The 17,643-nt window shown below is 38.0% G+C and overlaps 1 protein-coding gene across 12 annotated transcripts in view; it reads right to left on the reverse strand.

The window, feature by feature from the left end:
• The window catches only part of ADCYAP1R1 (ADCYAP receptor type I), a 157,162-nt gene that overhangs the window by 35,174 nt on the left and 104,345 nt on the right, over nucleotides 1–17,643 (reverse strand). For all 12 annotated transcript variants that reach the window (XM_065050329.1, XM_065050339.1, XM_065050331.1 and 9 more), the window contains 7 exons: nucleotides 13,956–13,991; nucleotides 13,267–13,308; nucleotides 11,167–11,270; nucleotides 10,412–10,509; nucleotides 9,831–9,963; nucleotides 7,518–7,671; nucleotides 4,166–4,226 (listed from right to left, as the gene is read on the reverse strand). In XM_065050329.1, coding sequence (XP_064906401.1) covers nucleotides 4,166–4,226; nucleotides 7,518–7,671; nucleotides 9,831–9,963; nucleotides 10,412–10,509; nucleotides 11,167–11,270; nucleotides 13,267–13,308; nucleotides 13,956–13,991 — 628 coding nt within the window. The remainder of the gene's footprint in view (nucleotides 1–4,165; nucleotides 4,227–7,517; nucleotides 7,672–9,830; nucleotides 9,964–10,411; nucleotides 10,510–11,166; nucleotides 11,271–13,266; nucleotides 13,309–13,955; nucleotides 13,992–17,643) is intronic.

Raw genomic sequence — 17,643 nt, forward strand, 5'->3', positions numbered from 1 at the left:
TCTTTTCACTATTGGTTACAAGTTACAGCACTAACATCTCATTGGTTAATTTTTCTATAATCCATGTTATTCTTCTATCCCCTTCTCTCTCACGGGTACATCTCTCCTCTCTCCGGATACTCCTTTACTCCCATCCTTCTCAAGGCTAAATCTTAATATCTCAAGGATGATCTCTACTCTCATATTTTCTGTCAAGGATTCCACAGACCCGCTTCAGCTTCCCACAGTTGTCCCTTCAAGCTAAACTCTCAGTAGAAGGGAAAAAAAGACAGGCAAACCTCAAAGAGTAAGAGATAGTTATTCCAAAGTTTAATGTCTCACTTACTTTTCCAGGGTAAACAAATATGAATATTGGCTCCTGACCCTGCCATGAGGATTCTTACCCATATATAGTGCATGAGAATGTACTAGAGCCTAGTGGTATTCACATACAGGAATCATTTTCCAGTCGTGTTGCAAATCATACCAAGGAGCGAGAATTCATCTAAGAAGGTTCAAGTACTGAAAACTGTTGAGGTCAGCTCCTTTTCAAGATGTTGGGAGGGAGTGATCATAAATTAAACAGCATTTCTACCTCAGCATTTAAAATCTTCCTCCAGAGTCAGGAAAGGATTCTGCTGAGGTTTATTCCATATAGATGCATTTGGAAATACATTTGTAGTGAAAGCTAATTAAAGGATCCATACACACAAGTTTTTAACTGTAACATACATTTTTAAAGCTAGAAAAACAATAATAATGAAAAATAATCTTATTTCCCTTGCTGCACCACCCCTGCTACACTATTTTAAGTCATTAAGAATTTGATTGTCAGTTAAAAATATATTTCATTTGTCTCTGCTTTCCTCCTTTCATGCTTCCCTCTGGAAAACATGAAATCACAGGAAAACATCTACTTTGTACCCTCAGTTTAAGGAGGGTTTCCCTCCCACTGGGACAACAGCCAAAAGTCCCAGCAGTGGTTGTCATGGTGCAGCTGACAGATGCCAAGAAACAAGTTGAAAGAGCACAGAGGAATGAAACACTGCTGATCTTATGAGTGCTTAATGCAATTTCTGTGTCATTTAAATGGTAGACTCATAGCATCTGGGGGAAAAGTGAAAATCTCTAAACAAGACTGTATACATGTGTATGGGTGAGGAGGCAGAGCTAAAATTCTATCATCAAAGTGCATATGAGAGAAATCCCAAGCAGCTGAGTGATGTCTGCTTTAGAAACTTCAGCTGAACTTGCATTTTCTGAAAAATACTATTATATTTCAGTGAAACAACATTTTATTGTTTATTGGTTTCCTATAAAACCAACAAGGAGCTGTGTGGTAGAGCTGGTGAGGAGAGAGCTGCGATGTCAAATCTGCACAAAATTACATATTCTTACTTCTGTCTACAAACCTGAGAAACTTAAAATCCTCCAAAATTTATGGGACTGATGGCTGAGATTTTCAAATGTGCAGTAACATTTCTGAGTTACCTCACTCGGGATGCCCAATCAAAAATATTTGTAAGGGGACAAATATTAAGAGGCAACTCTTTCTGATCCACAGTCTGGAAATCAGGGTCTTTTCGGTTATCAACAATTGTATGCCACAAAACAAAAGCACCTGAAATCACCAATTATCTTTTAAATTCTTTGTATACATTTATAAATTAGACGCTGCCTTCTGAAAATTACCCGCTATTTTCAGAGCTCAACCTCTCCGAGCTTCACATTAAATCTACCCTGAGAGTCTTCAGTGAGTTGACCAACACTGGAAGAAATTGGGAAAATTCTAACATTAATCTAGGTGTACAAACAGGCATTGATGTATGGCAATTTATCTATGTAGAGAAGAGAAATTATAGGGGATGGAATCCACCTGCTCTAGTTCCAGTCATCTGTATTGAAGACATCTACATGCCAGCTAATTATCCCAGAGTCACTGAGACAAAGAGACACTTGGAGGTTGGGTTTGGCTTTTTTTCTCCCTGCACTGATATATTTTAAATGTGTACTCTGTGTTGATACATCGTCCCCTATAAATGCCTATTCTTCTTAGACCTATTCCTCTCCTTTTACAGGATGTAAAGCTCCATTTCCAACGTCTATCTTGTGGTTGTCAGATCAAGCTCGCACAAAGGTTTTTCAAATAACTTTTTTGGTCCAGTCCCTGTGACGTCTATAGGACGAATGTAGTGGAAAAACAAACAAACAAACAAAAACAACAACAACATAATAAAATTACAAACAAACAAACAAACAAAACCACAATAATAAAAACAAACATTTTCTCCTCAGGTGAACATGACCAGAAGGGAAAAAGAGAAGGAATGCACAACACAACAGTCTGTAATATCAGCCAACAACCTGTACTATATAAACAGGCTCCCTAATTTCTTTCAGATGTATTGCTATAGTGGAGATCAGACACTCAGGACTCTCTTTCAGGATGGATGAAGGGAAGGGAGCCAGAGGGATGGAGGAGGGATGTGATTTGAAAAAGGCCGGGGGGGTCTGATCTCTGTTACATCTCTGATGTACATCTGGGATAACTCCATTTAATTCAAGAGCGCAGCTCTGGATAAACAGACAGTTACATTTTTCGCCACCAACCTGTCACTTACAGTGATGCAAATCAGGAGCTGAAGTCAAGGGAGCTCTGCCAGTTTTATAAGGAGCAAGCAGGAGGGGACACAGACTCGGAGTCTGTATTTTAGTCCATGCCTTTGTAACTGTGTTTTCCCATTTCAGTAATTTCTGCAGCATTTTCAGGCTCATGCTGGCTTCTCCCCCACCCTCAGAACAATGCTTGCTGATTTTTAAAGTAACCACTGAGACACTCAGCTAGAATCTGTGTAAATGTGTTGCATGCTAAATAGCTTCCCCAACTAAAATAAAGGTCTTGGGTTGTTTTGTTTTGTTTTGTTTTGTTTTCTTATTTTTCCTTCTGCAAAACATTCCCCTCACCCACAAAATGCCAGGGCTGTTTAGACTCCTAAGAGAAATTAATGCATTTAGGACCAGTGTTGTAATCATAATAATGACACAACAGGGGTTTCTGGCTTGTCTGGCATGGAAATAAATGATTTAATTTGTCTTAATGTCAAAATAGAACATTGGGTCAAAGCACTGGCATCCCCAGTGGAGGAAGGGCTTTATGTGCTTTGCAAAAAGAGAATGGAAGAACAAGGAAGAAAAAACCCAACGGAACAGTAAGTCTTGTGCAAATTTTGGATTTGGGTACCTCTAGTAAAAGGCAAAATTAAAACGTAAGCCCAAGTCTCTCAGAAATGGGACTGGGGTACGTAATGACGCCTTTCATTCAGATCAAAATTTCAACCATCACTGTCATGAAAGAAAATATTGCTAAGTTTGGATTTTCAAGTTGTACATACATGGCCATTCCTACCAGCTGTGTCTGCAGCTGTATCAGAGTAGTCAAACCATTGACCACTGAGATGTGCAGGACCATCTCTGGGAGCAGCCTTTCCCTCTGGCCCTTTAGAAAAGGATACAGGGTATTTGCAGGATTTTTCCCTACCAAAAGAGACCATTTGGGTAGAATCTACTCTCTTGAATTCTTTCTGAAATTATTGCAGTTCCTTATTTTTTTTTTTCCACACGGAAGACAGAATGTGGATTTCTGTCTTACCTCGACTCATCCCCCTGACTAGATTTGTAGAAAAAACTCTTCGATGGGAAGATAAACTCCTAATTGTCTTTGTAAATCAAAGCTCAGCACCTCCTTGTAGAGATTTTACTCATTATATCAAAGATATCTGCAATAATTCATGCAGCTGAGCTCATCACCTTTGTCTTCATTGTCAGTTGGAGGGGAGCAAACAGCCACAGGTGTGATTTACCTGGCAGCTCCTTTAGGATGAGATAAACCATACCCTGGACTCCACTAATGTAACTGAATAAGGAGCACAGGGGCACTCAATCAGCTGGATGTTTACAGGGTATGTGCCTACATCTTCTTTTATTAATTTACCAGTGCAATCTGAACATAAACATCAAATTATGAACAGGAAATAACTCTAGGTTTAACACCGAACCTAAACTACTTGCATCAACAAATTGAAATGGAAGGAGAAATTAGTCATATCCTCCAATCACTATATTTCAGTTTCATCCCTGGACTTGTGTTTAATGCATATGAAATTATTTCCCAGCTAGTGATACCTACCCAGTATCATCAAAGTGAAGTCTCAGCACTGCCCAGACAGTGACACAAATTGTTGGGGTACCTGCAAAGATAAGAAGATAATATCATCAGCAGCCTAGAGACAATTAGTAATTCAACAATGAGCACTTTTTGCATCCTCTCCACTGAGGTTTTATTTTCTAATAGCATTCATGCATGAAACAATGCAATTCATTACATTAATTCAGAGCTCTAGAAACATCTATCTCAATCAGAGGATGGCTCTGGTGGAATTGCAGAAGGAAAGCATAACGGGAAAGACTGATGCTGTTTCATGTCATTATTGCTCAAAGCTGTTGTACTGCATCTTGTTGCATTAACACTAAGACATAGTCTGTACAAAATAAAAATGGTCACATCAGCTTACGTGTCTACAGCTACTGCAATTATGCAATAATTGCAGAGTAGCAGATGTTGAGCTGTGATGGCACTATAGTATTATTTGTATTTTTATGTGGCTTTGTTGTAAATGATTTGTATATATTGCATTTTCTCTGCTATTTTGTAAATAACTGATTTTGCTTCACTTATTCAACCAAAACAAATCAGTAGAGGACAGTTTTCCTTTACTCATGGGAATGTTTCATTTTTTTTCATGAAAAACAACCAAAAACAAACAAAACACCAAAAGAGAACATTGGGAGCAAAATTTCATTTATATTTCAGACATTTCTTCACTATTTAGATAAGGCATGTAAAACACAAATGAAATCAAAACACTAAGAATCCACTGAGAAACCTTGATTTATTTTCCTTTCTGGAAACATTAAAGTGTGATTTTTCAGTAGAAATATTTTTAGAAAATAGTAAAGTCTTGCAAGAAAACTCTGGGTAAATTTGGTCTATATTCTATGGCAAACAAAATCTTTGACTAGGAAAATGCCTACATCTACTTAAGCGGCACTGGAAGGATAGAGTACTAAAGAGCAAACAAAACAAGGGCCTTGAGAACCCCAGCAGTGAAAGAGATTGTCATAAGTTGACAGGAACAATTATGTTTCATCCATTTTCTAAGGTTGTGTTGATGTCACATTAATTAGTCATTTGGCTGAATCCACTTAAGTGAGTCTCTGTCAAATCTCATATTCCTGCTATCAGAAGTAAAAATATCCCCATTAGACCTAGATGACTGATGAAGACGTCCTCCTTTAAAAAAGCATGAATTGAAATATTTGAAAGGAAAATGATAAAAAGAAATAAAATGACAGGCTTCGAGAAGAAATCATGCAGATTTAACTTAGATTGAAGCCCACTTTTCTTACATGAGAATACTTAGAAAACATTGAGATCTTTGTGCATTTAACAGATGCACAATAATAAAAATAATATTAAATATAAATAATGAGTCTGATGTGCTAGTTTGCACTGATTCGCACTGTATACATTTTGATGGTATGAATAGTGCTCCAAGCCTGAAACATATGCAGGAAGGCAGAATTAAGACTAAATGTGTCATAAAAACATAGTTCAAAAAGCACATTTCAGATTAGCTTGGAGTTTAGAATCACCTGCTGTATGAATATCCATATAGTTGTTTTTTTAACATCAAAATATATGTTGTATGTTTATCACCTTATTTTCAGTTTCTGAATGAGACTAAAAGCCAGACAAGCCCCAAGGGCTGACAAGAGAGTTATTCTTGCTGACTGTGTCTGTGCCCTGAGAAAGGAGCCGGCATTAGAAAACTTACCAACATATTGCATATTTAAGAGGAGAAAAAATGCCTGGATCGACACAGCCATATGTTGTTCTCATTAATCAAATGAGGACACTGATGCGCTCGGCACTTTTTTAAGAAACAGATAAACATCCAGATGCTGCAAAATACTTATTGCTGCTTCAGTGCAGCTCCCTCCCCAGCAGCTCTGAGCTGAGGGGCTGATTGTGCCCTACACGACTTGGCATCCAGAGTCTTGAAGTGCTTCTGTTCTTGCAAAGTGCCAGTTGTTCCTACTAGATCCGGGGAAGTGCTGTTCAAATTGCAGAAATAGGCAGACACTGAGAAATTATTCATATATTAAAAAAATCCACACTTGGAGATTCTTTTAGTGTTACTAATGGAGATTATTGATACTGCAAGTGATACGTATAAACTGAACAGCTAGGTCTTATTTATGGTATTCAACTCAAGATCAAAAAATTTGGAGGTTGCATTATAGAACGAATTTATCTGGGTTCTTTCATTACAGAGACTTTTTTTTAATCTGTTAATATGCTGTGTTACAGTATTCTCACATTCACATTCAGAAGAATCTACAGATGTGAAATGTCTGCAAACCTAGTTGAAGGAGCCCAATTTCCAATTTATGTTCAGATTGGAAAGATTTACACATTGTTTTCTTCTAGAATTATCATATTTTCACGTACATAACTCCCAAGTTCTCTTTGAAAAGAGACATATCTCAGCTATAACGAGATTATTGATCTGTGGATAGTATAGTGGGAACTTGGAACATCCCTTTCCAATAGCCATCCTTTTCCAATAGTCTTTATACACCATAGTTTATTTCTGATAACTTCTTTCAGCTCTGTGTCTTTGCCAGGAGATGAGGCTTTTCATGTACATAAAGCTGCCTCAGGGAAAAAACAAAACTAGTTTCAGTGGATTACATGAAGGTTTAGGTTACATGAGGATTTTTTTAAAAGGAAAATATTTTAAGGTAAGTGGTTTGTATGTAGACTTTATACATGAATATATAGGTTTATTTCCAGATTATTTCAGAATTATGTTTGTTAATGTACAAAAAATGAGCTTAATCTTCTTAGGATACATGTAAAATGAACTACTGCATTCACCACCTGACTTCTATACAAAAACATTAGCAAAGAATTATTTGAATTAAAATGTTTCAGGAATCAATTTATCTCCAGAAAGCCAGTGTGAAAAAATAATTACACTGGCTATTATCATGCAACTGGCCTTTCTGAAACAAATCTTATTTCTTCCTATTGCAAGTTTCCATTTCCCACCCAGGTATGATGAGCACAGGCAGATGCCCTTTGGATATGTTTTCAATTTAGCTATTATCTGGAAGAAAGGCAGAAATGAAGTCTTAGCAAATGGACTAGATTTAGCATTGCAGATTTGATTAAGCTGAAGAACTCGGCATTAAGATCATATCTTGTAGAATGCAATCCTCAGTTGCAGTCTACATCTCTGCAAGAGGTGCTGTGACTTCAATTCTATCAGACAAAAAAGCACAACATGTTTCGGTCTGCAATCATTCTACACAAAGACTAAAACCATATTTTGAAACTGTATGTGGAAATACTAGATGGTTTGTAGAGTCATCTTGCACACTGAGACATGTTTTAGATAAGAAATGTCACGTACCCCAGCCAATAATAGTGTACCAGTAGAAATACCTCCTCTCTGGGAAAAAGGTTTCTACCAATAAAGTGAAAAGGTACAATCCCTCAATGAAAAGCCAGAAGTAGTTGGACATAACACAGTAGTGAAAAAACACCATCACTGCTTTGCATTCCACCTGCAGAGAATCAAGAAAAACAAAGTTATTTTCATGTTGTTTCCGCCTAAAATGCTTTCAACCTCTCCAAATCTCTTTGTAGGAAGGAACACAGCTGGGATTGGTATTATGCACTTTTCATAGCAAAGTTTTAAAAGCATGATAAGAATGTGAGGTGGCACTTAGAGAATGAAGCTTGAAAGGGCAGGTAGCCAATTTTACCAGTGGGAGGTGGTCGACAAACGCCTGCAGACAGCTTGAGAACGTCTTGCATTAGTGGGAGTTCACATCGTCAACGGATGCTAATTGCTAGATTTAAGCCCCCTTCCAAGGATTAAGTGTAGAGAAGAAAAGAATTCAGTGGTGTATTGAGAAACCTAAATATGTGAAATGGCAGGATGATTGTGGAAAGCCCTGAGAGTGGGGTCAGAAAGGATGCACCCTCCTGTGTGCAGCTGAGAATTGCACTTCCTTACCATTTGTGGGTGTTGTCACTCAGGGATAGAAAATGGAAGTAAGTTTAAGTGTAAAGAAAACAGAGTTATTTACTGTTAATTAAAAAAAAAAAAAAATAATGATAGAAGCTTTCATTCATTTGCTGGAGTGAAAAGCAGCAGACAAAAGAAAAAAGGGAAAAAAAAAGAAGGAACTGGTGTTATTTAATCTGGAGAAAAGGAGGCTGAGAGGAGACCTTCTCACTCTCTACAACTACCTGAAAGGAGATTGTGGTGAGGAGGGGATCAGTCTCTTCTCTCAAGTAACAAGCAATAGGATGAGAGGAAACCGGCTCAAGTTGTGCCAGAGTAGGTTTAGATTGGATATCGGGAAAAATTTATTCACTGAAAGGGTTGTCAGGCATTGGAACAGGCTGCCCAGGGCAGTGGTTGAGTTACCATCCTGGGAAGTATTTAAAAGATGTGTAGATGTGACAGTTAGGGATATGGTTTTTTGGTGGACTTGGTAGTGTTAGGTTTAAGGTTGGGCTTGATGATTTTAAGGGTCTCTTCCAATCTAAACAATTCTATAATTCTATGTTAAAAACCTTAGGTGGAAAGCAAGCTCTACCCTGACTCAATGAGAGTAAGACACACTTGTCTTTCTACTGTTGCATCCCATTAGTCCTTCAAAAGTAGGATTTTTCAACAAAACATAGCAGAATCAGTGTATAAACTGGAAGCTCCTGACTGGGGCAGTGGGATGCTGATAATTTTGACCATTTCATGTGACAGATCTACAGTCAAGATATTTAAACCATCAGATCTTGAGTTTCTTCATGGAAGTTCTACCGTGGCTGAAGCTACGGTCATTAGATGGCTGATTTTTATGCGTTTTGTGCCTCAAGTGTTTCAAAACAAAGAGGCAGATGCTACTATTAGAAGAGTGATGTGAACAAACTCCAGATCTAACACAGCTTCAGCTTTATCACAGAGAATAATTAAAAGCAAAAACTGGTTTCAATGACAAAGTAAAGGCTGAGAAACTACACACCTGCACTTTCCTTGTGGAAACGACTAATTTAGCCCATAACCGGATGGATAAAGGCGATCTCACTCTGGGAATTCTCTGTAATTCCATCATAATTACACCTGCTGAGCTGATTTATCAAATCAAATATTAGCCTTAAATGTGAAAGGAATTGGGTTTTATATGTAATACAAAGCTAAGTGCATCTGTGAAAGGGACTGCTTTCCTTGAAACCCCACAATTCAGAGACAAACATGTAGATAATAGTAATGATTCTTTGAGAGTGTGATCATCAGGGATATTTTCTGCTTCTGCATGATCAGCCTCTTTACACATGACTCTGCCTGACATCCAGAAAAAATGAGGCTCTGGAGAAAAAACAGACCTTCAGATGAAGGAAATTGCTTGTGTCTGCTCTCATCCTGCCTTTCTCTACGCAGATCTGTGAAAGGGAGAAACAACCTGCGTAGAATCAGAAACTGAAACCTGCAGGTTTGTTCTGACAGACAGACTGCTGGACGCTGGTGACATCATGAGATGATAATACCCCCAGTTTTGCTGTGAACCAGGAGGGAAGTTTACCACTAATTACCTTCTCTCCCAATAGCTTCTCAGTCTATGATACTCAACAGAATGCTGCCTGTCTCACTATTTTTGGTTATCTCATGCTGAAAAAAAAAAATAAAGGAAAAGGCTTTGGCTCTAGTTTTACTTACTGTTGAGATAAAACAGTGGTTGCCATCCTGTTCAGCATAAAGAACCCCATCTTTAATGAATACAGATATTGCACGTAGGATGAATGAAACAAAGAGGTTCATGTGGATAAAATTCCGTGTGCAGTGAAGCTTCCTAGAGAGGCAAGAGTAAGGGAAAGGAAAAGAAAAGAAAAGTAAATAAAAAATAAATTACTTTTCTTTTGTGGAAATAGCACACTAGGTCTATCTGCACATATGGACACAGCACCTTGGTGCTGCAATAGCAACATCTTAAAAAAGGGAGTGTGGATAATATTGACTCTAAAGCTGACCAAGAGAAGGATTAGGGGATTTTCCTTTAAAATCGTTCAGGAAAGCATAAAATAGAACCAGTTCAATGCAGCTTCTGTAGTTGCATCTACAGTCTACTGAAATATGACTATGAGAGTGTGTCCAAGCTGAAGGAACAACTCTATTAAAAGAGTTGTCTCCCTTTTATTCTACATCTAGTAAGATAAAAGCTTAAACATTGTTTTGGGCTGATGAGCTCCAGGCTCTTTCCTCCAGTGACTGAACAGCTCACTGCTCATGTCCTGACTCACCTGAAACGACACAGGATAACCATGGCAGTGGTGAGGGAGACGAGAGAGGTGCTGTATCCCACGGTGTATAGAGCCTTCACAGATAGATAGTAATAATCCTTGGGACGCAAAAACAACACAGTTAAAAAGTTCATCTATGGTCACATCTTCTTTATTCTGTCAAGGTGCAGGGGGAACCATAGGCAGGATTTGTTTCTTGAGCATCCTGGTTGTTTTCTCACCCTGGGTTCCCCTGAGATCTCGCTGTGTATTAGAGCGTTGCTCTGTGTTTGGAATAGCTTTGGGTCTGAATGTCATGAACATTATTTGTCAGTGAGCTAGCAAAGGCTGTCTGTATTTCTTTGACTACTGTAAATGTACCTGTGGAAAAATAAAGTTGGCTAAGGGGTTCTTCACTCAACTGGGAAAGAATTGGGGGCTAACCCATGCTTCTAGAAGTTACAAGTTGTATCAATAATAAATATTCATATTCTTGAAATAGTAGTGGGCTAGGAAGAATTTAAATCTTTCATCTCACATTTTTATCACAGTATCACAGTATGTTTGGGATTGGAAGGGACCTCAAAAGATCATCTAGTCCAATCCCCCCTGCTGGAGCAGGGACGCCTAGGTGAGGTTGCACAGGAACATGCCTATAAATATCTGATTGCTTCATTCTAAACACCATCAAATCAGAACACAACCAGAAACTGGACAAAAAGCAGCCTCCTGCTCCCCTCACTTCATTTGTTTTTAGTTATAAGATTAATTCCTACCTGATTATCAGACTCCGTTTCATTTTCATCAAAGCCGCAGGCATCATAATAATGAGGAAAAGGTTCAGACCAGCCATCTTCAGTGCAGTTTCTACTGATGTCCCCTACGTCAAGTATAGTTGAGAATGTGACATTACTGAAGCAAACCCCATGACATACCATCCCTCTCCTTGGTACAACACCAAAGAAAACCCCACAGTACCACTGCAGGTATTATTTCTCTGGCTATGCACAGAAGACTTAAATGATATCTTGAAAGCTTAATGCCATCTTAATGACCCAGTTCTACAATAGGCATCTATGGATGACTGCTACTACAGCTAGTCAACAGAGAGCAAAAAAGATTTAACAAGTATAGTCAGTGCCTCCAGGTCACCAAAGATCTCATTCCCAAGTGGGCACCTAAACCAGGGTGAGCTAAATATCCATTTGTCTCCATTGACTCTGAAAGGCATCTAGGGAACACAGCTTTGATGTAGACATCTACATTTCAGATGGCAAAAGATTAAGTCCAGCGCTTAAATATAGGTAGGAAGTTTGTGCTATTTAAGGTGATCTGCATCTGAGGCATCTATATGGGACTGGCAAAGTTACTGTAGGATATATAAAATAGCCATTATGTGTCTATGGTGAGGCAGCTGGATTGCTCTCCTGCAATCAGATAACATATATCCCACTCATTTATAGAATCGTAGAATCCTTTTGGTTGGAAGAGACTCTTAAGATCATCGAGTCCAACCATAACCTAACTCTAGCACTAAACCATGCCCCTAAGAACCTCATCTACATGTTTTTTAATCCCGTCCAGGAATGGCGACTCCACCACTGCCCTGGGCAGCCTGTTCCAATGCCTGACAACCTTTTCTGGGAAGAAATTTTTCCTATTATACAATCTGAACTTTCCCTGGTACAACTTGAGGCCATTTTCTCTCATCCTTATCTTCAAGGATCTAGTTTTTCAGGGCTCTAATCTGAGAGTAACTTTGTGAGAAGGGTCTGTGGGAAAACCAAGGGAAGATGGAATGGGAATCTCTTCCCTGTCTCTGTTTCCATAGCCATACATTCATTTACATCCCCAGATTCACAGTGTGGCTTCAGGTGACAATTTCAAACCTATTTCAGAGCTTCTAACTCTGTCAATTATTTCTTCCAATCCCAGTTTATAACCTTACTCTAAGGCAAGTGTTTGCAAGGAGGCTCAAAACTGACTCAGAGGAAACTGCTTTCTCTTTGTCTTCTTTTTACTCTAATTGTTTGGTTAATCTCATATATAAAGCCTAGCTTCTAAACGGCTTTCACTGACACAGTCAAAAGGCTTAAAACTATATCAAGAAACAAGAGCTGGGGGTAGAAAATTGTCGCTTGACACTGACTTTGTTGCTGAGGCTGCCCAAGTTGGGATGGCCCCCGTGGAGCTCTTGTTAAGCACCATTACTCTTTGCCAGAGCTCTGTGACCTGGTTGGAAAATTAAAGTTGAGCTGCCGACTGCACTTATTCCTCTCCAGCACAATAGAACAGTTTCAATTTATCAAATTATTATAGTTTTTGGAGTTTGAGCTGTACCTTCACCAAAATTGAAAGAAATGTCTAGTTTATTTATTTATTTATTTTAAATAAAGGTTGTGCTGCTTCACATTCTTAGAGCAGTTTATTCAAGTAGCTCATAACACCAGCAGTGACCTTATTTTTAGAGGATCTTTTTGCCATCCATGTGGAAGAATATATCTACTTAATCACAGTATTCATTTAAGAACATTGCATTACTTGGCAAATTTTGGTAAATTACTCTTGCACATTCATCCCCGGTTTTCTGTGGAAAATAACCACTGAATCATGGTGTTGACTTCCCTTAACGCCATTTAGTAATTACTGGTAAGCAGGTAGATATAATTTATAACAACACACTTACTAGATTGCAATTCTCAATAGTGGGGGAATAAATTTTCATAACAGTGCTGAAAGTAATGCACCAGAAAATGTGTCACCATAATTAGAACTGATTAGAAAATAATACCTAAATGGCAGGAGAAAAAGCTTGGAGCTTCCTTTTTAACAGAGCTAAAATGAAAAGAGAAATATTCCATAGTTTTGTTTCTTACCTAGGGGAGACTGGGCTGTGCTTTCCAGCAGGTCATAATCACCTATAAAAGTGGAAATTCGGTATGAAATTGTTTCGACTGTGTTTTCTATTAAGACCCAAACTGGTCTCTGCGGAAATCAGTGAATAGAATCCAATTGATTTTGATTTGTTTGGATCAGGCCCAAAGGCAAAAAATACCCGAGTCTATCTTTTCAGGAAGTAAACACAGTTTTACTTGTGAGTTTAAATCAAAGTTGGACATATAAAATTAATAAATTGCTACTGCAAGCAGCAAGCACATAGTTAAAAAACACATACAACTGAATTAGGATCAATTTTATTGTAAAAATATAAAAGTCAGTTATTATCTCATTAGAAATCCATATTTATATTCCATAGATATTTAAGTATGGTCATTTTTCACTGAATTCATGAAAAATTATTTCCATCTATCAATGACAAAAAGCAGTAACATTGTTTTTATGTAAGACGGTTTGATTTTGTGGTTTTAGGTTAGATCACATGGAGGCCTGGAAACTCAACAGATTTTATTTTCACTTTTTATAACAGTGTTATAATGAACGACATGTATTCATTATCATAATGATGGATACACAAACAGCTTTTCAGTTGATATCATCAGGTACGCTACATACAATTGTTGCGAACAGAAGTACATAAGAAGCAGTGAACACAACTGGTTCTTACCTGCATGGGTTTGCCCCAAGTTATCCACTTCCCAACCTGAAATTAGAAGAATAAAAATAAGTAATCTGATCTTGATAATAGCTTGCTTCCCATAAGAGGAGTGGATGTAGAAGTGGCCAGAGAAGAACTGCAAGAAAATTTTGTTTAAATCTTGTTTTCAAGATCAATGCTGTATATTCATGGGTGAAAAGTGCTTTTCAGAAGATGGTTGATTGCATTGTATTGTTAAATCTCTGGTTATCATGGAGTTTCATCAAACTCTAGGAGAGACATGAAAAAGAGATGAGGGAGCTTTTTTGTGGTTTTGTTTATTGTGTCAAAATACATGCTGAATTGTACACCAAAAATACAGAATTTACTATGGGAAATCATAAATGTTTGGGCTTGTGTTAAAATTTTTCCTTTTCCTTTTTTTTGTCCTTCCAAAATAAATTGTTGGGATTATCTCAAACCATTCTCCCATCCACCCTATTAAATACTTAACCCAAATTGCACTGAAGGCAGGGTTTTCCAAATCCTCAGTGGATTTTGGCTCAAGCTCTGTGTTGGGGGATGTGTAATGACGAGATGTCTTAAGCCACCGAGTGGTGCTGCTGCATCATGCACAGACAGAAAGCTGAAAATCTGTCTGCAAATAGCTCTGCCCACCAGAGAAAAAATGTTTCCAACATTTCATTGACCGCTATGGCAGGTTAAATGTTTAGATTAGCTTAGTTCTGTAATCCCCTGGAGTAACCACAGGGCTTCACGTTGTTCTTCTTTAACAGCCATGAGCATATGGTCAAGTCTTAACAAGGGGTTGGAAAAGCCATTCGCCAATTTGTGTGAAAGGTTTTTTTATTAAAAGTGAAATCCAAACAAAGGTTGATTTGATCCTATGGGAAAGGAGAAAAACAGAACCTAACGAAACAAAATAGTAAAGAGAATCTTTTCAGCAGAGCGTAAAATGCATTTTATACTTTTTTTAATTCCTTATCATGTCATAATTTTAAATACACTGAGTTTTCTCTCCTCTAAAAAAAAATCAGATGTATGTGTTTTCTTTTTTTAACTTCTAAGGTAGAAAACAGAGGATTTAGTGGGAAGATGGTGGTGGGAGACTAGAAAACTAAGACGAAGCTTCAGGTAGGCTGTACTGTGTATTCATCATCAAACCTACACATTCAACCCACCAGTTACTCCAAAGGGTTCATCCTGAAAACCACAATGAGAACACCCTTGGTCTCCTGGCTTTTCTGCCCAACTCCAGCTGCTTTCAAGATTTCACATATGAGAATTATTGGATATTTGGAAGTGTTGGGTGGGTGTACCAATTCTGAAGGGAAGGAACCAATGCTGCAAACATTTTCTAGCAAAGATCCTTCAACCTGCTCCATCAGACTAAATTATCAGATGCGCTATGGCTGTCCTCCAGATTCTTGGCAGAATAACAGGGATGCCTCTGAAAAATATTTCAGACAGACCTGTTTCCCTCCTAAGCCTACCAAAACCCGGGTTTATTAACAGTGATATAGCTCAAATATGGATACCCATGTTGCTAAAATCTGAATTCAGAATACCAGCTTTAGGATATGCGGTGGGAATTTTCACATGGCAGAAGATCAAGGAACAAGCCACTGTTCCTCGATCACTGTCTTCTATAGTGTCTTTCCCAGCCTGCTGCCACCCAATTCAGTAGCTCACAAAGGAACTGGTTCCTTAAATGAGGTCGCCTCACTCAATAGCCTGACCCACAGAAGCAGAGTAAGAAGATGATGCAAAAAAATTTCCAAAAAAACCTTTTGACTCATAAAAATCCAGTTTTAGTTTATCAGTTGTACAGTGTGGCTTAAATCCTGAAATGTGATATTGCAAACTTTCTAGAATACTTGTTGGAGGAAACCAGGTCAATATGAAGTAGAGTGAAGCCTGATGTGCCTGGAACCCTGGCACATTACACTGGTTGATCAGAAAAATCACAGAATCACAGAATCGACTGGGTTGGAAAAGACCTCAGAGATCATCAAGTCCAACCCTTGGTCCAACTCTAGTCCATTTACTAGATCATGGCACTAAGTGCCATGTCCAATCTCAGTTTAAAAACCTCCAGGGCTGGTGAGTCCAGCACCTCCCTGGGCAGCCATTCCAATGCCTGACCACTCTCTCTGCAAAGAACTGCTTTCTAATCTCCAGCCTAAATGTCTTTTTTTAAATGGAAATGTTTTAATTTTTTGCTATTTCACTCCTATAATATAAAAGGGAAGAAATAAAAATTGATGTTATTTCACTCATAGTATGGGTGGTAGTTGGTTACACTGGTGTTAAAATACTAGATTTTAGTTCATTTTGAATTTCATTACATCATTAATAACAGTTGAAAATTTATACTAATGTAATTTTGTTAAAAAATAGGTTTTTTATATTTTTTTTATATATATACCCATATTATTATTGCATTTTAACTGTTTGGACATTATGAACGGATTCACATTTTCTATAATGTTAATTTTATGTCTGCTGTAAGAGCAAACTTGGATTTATTAACATATTTTTCTACATCTGAGTCCTTGATAATGTACTGAAGAAAGTTCCAGTACAGCGTTTTACTATACAGGCTTTTAGGCTTGGTCTATCAACCTAATTTTCACTAATAAGCTACTGAAAGTCAATTAGATTTCCACTGAACTTTATGCCCTGAATTACAACTAGAAGTCAAAGTTAAGCTGATGAATGTTGGGATAACATAGATACATATACAATAATATTTGTGTGTGTGTTTTTATATATATATATATACACACACATATATAAAAAGCACATAATGATGGAACATACAGCCACCATCTGGCTTTAAATTCCTGCATTCTGCTGCTGCCCATCTTCTGACACCATATGTTTATACACCCTGCACCAGAATATGGATGTTTACGCGACAGATAACTGTGCCAATGGCTATGTTTGCTCACATGTATGAGAGTGCAATGGAGTTAATCTGGATTATTTCTGTGCTTAACATTTAGCACATCTACATGTACAGGGACAAGACCTGAGCTTGTATTTGAGCTGGGGTTGTAGGAAGTCCAGATGTAGAGCAGTTCTTTTCATTTTTCAGAGTATTACCCTGAAACTGTATTTTTGTGGAGTTGTGGTGGGTGGGTGGGTGGTTGGTTGATTGGTTGGTTGGTTGTTACCTGAGTGCCTTTCTGACTCTAGACAAACCTCAGCAAACTTACTCTGGTGTCAGTGATGTAATGGACAAAACTATAGGGCACGTCACTGCATGGGCCTTCACACAAGTCCTCTCATTGCCTTATTCTTAGGACATAAAAAATGAGGAATTGGTGCTTTGGATTTAACTGATGAAGCAGAGAAAGTCAATCAACATGATTATGCAACAGGCTGGATGAAATACACTACTCTTCCAGAAATAAGCCACAAATAAAATATGCTTTTCATCTGCATTTTCATTGGAAACTGATTTTTCAGGATTTTAATTCAAGGGTTACAGTCATGTCTTACATTGACACCTGTGCTCCTCACATATAGTTACATAGCAGCTCAGTCCAAAGTATGGAAAAATGGATCAAACAGCAGCTGTTAAACAGTGTCTTAGAACTCCATTTTTTAAATCAATAATTGCTCATGTCAGTCTACAAACTCCCAAGGAAGTTAATGTTATCCTTGACAAAGGATGATTTACCCAGTATAT

This window comes from Columba livia, chromosome 2 (assembly GCF_036013475.1).
Source record: "Columba livia isolate bColLiv1 breed racing homer chromosome 2, bColLiv1.pat.W.v2, whole genome shotgun sequence".
Taxonomy (NCBI): domain Eukaryota; kingdom Metazoa; phylum Chordata; class Aves; order Columbiformes; family Columbidae; genus Columba; species Columba livia.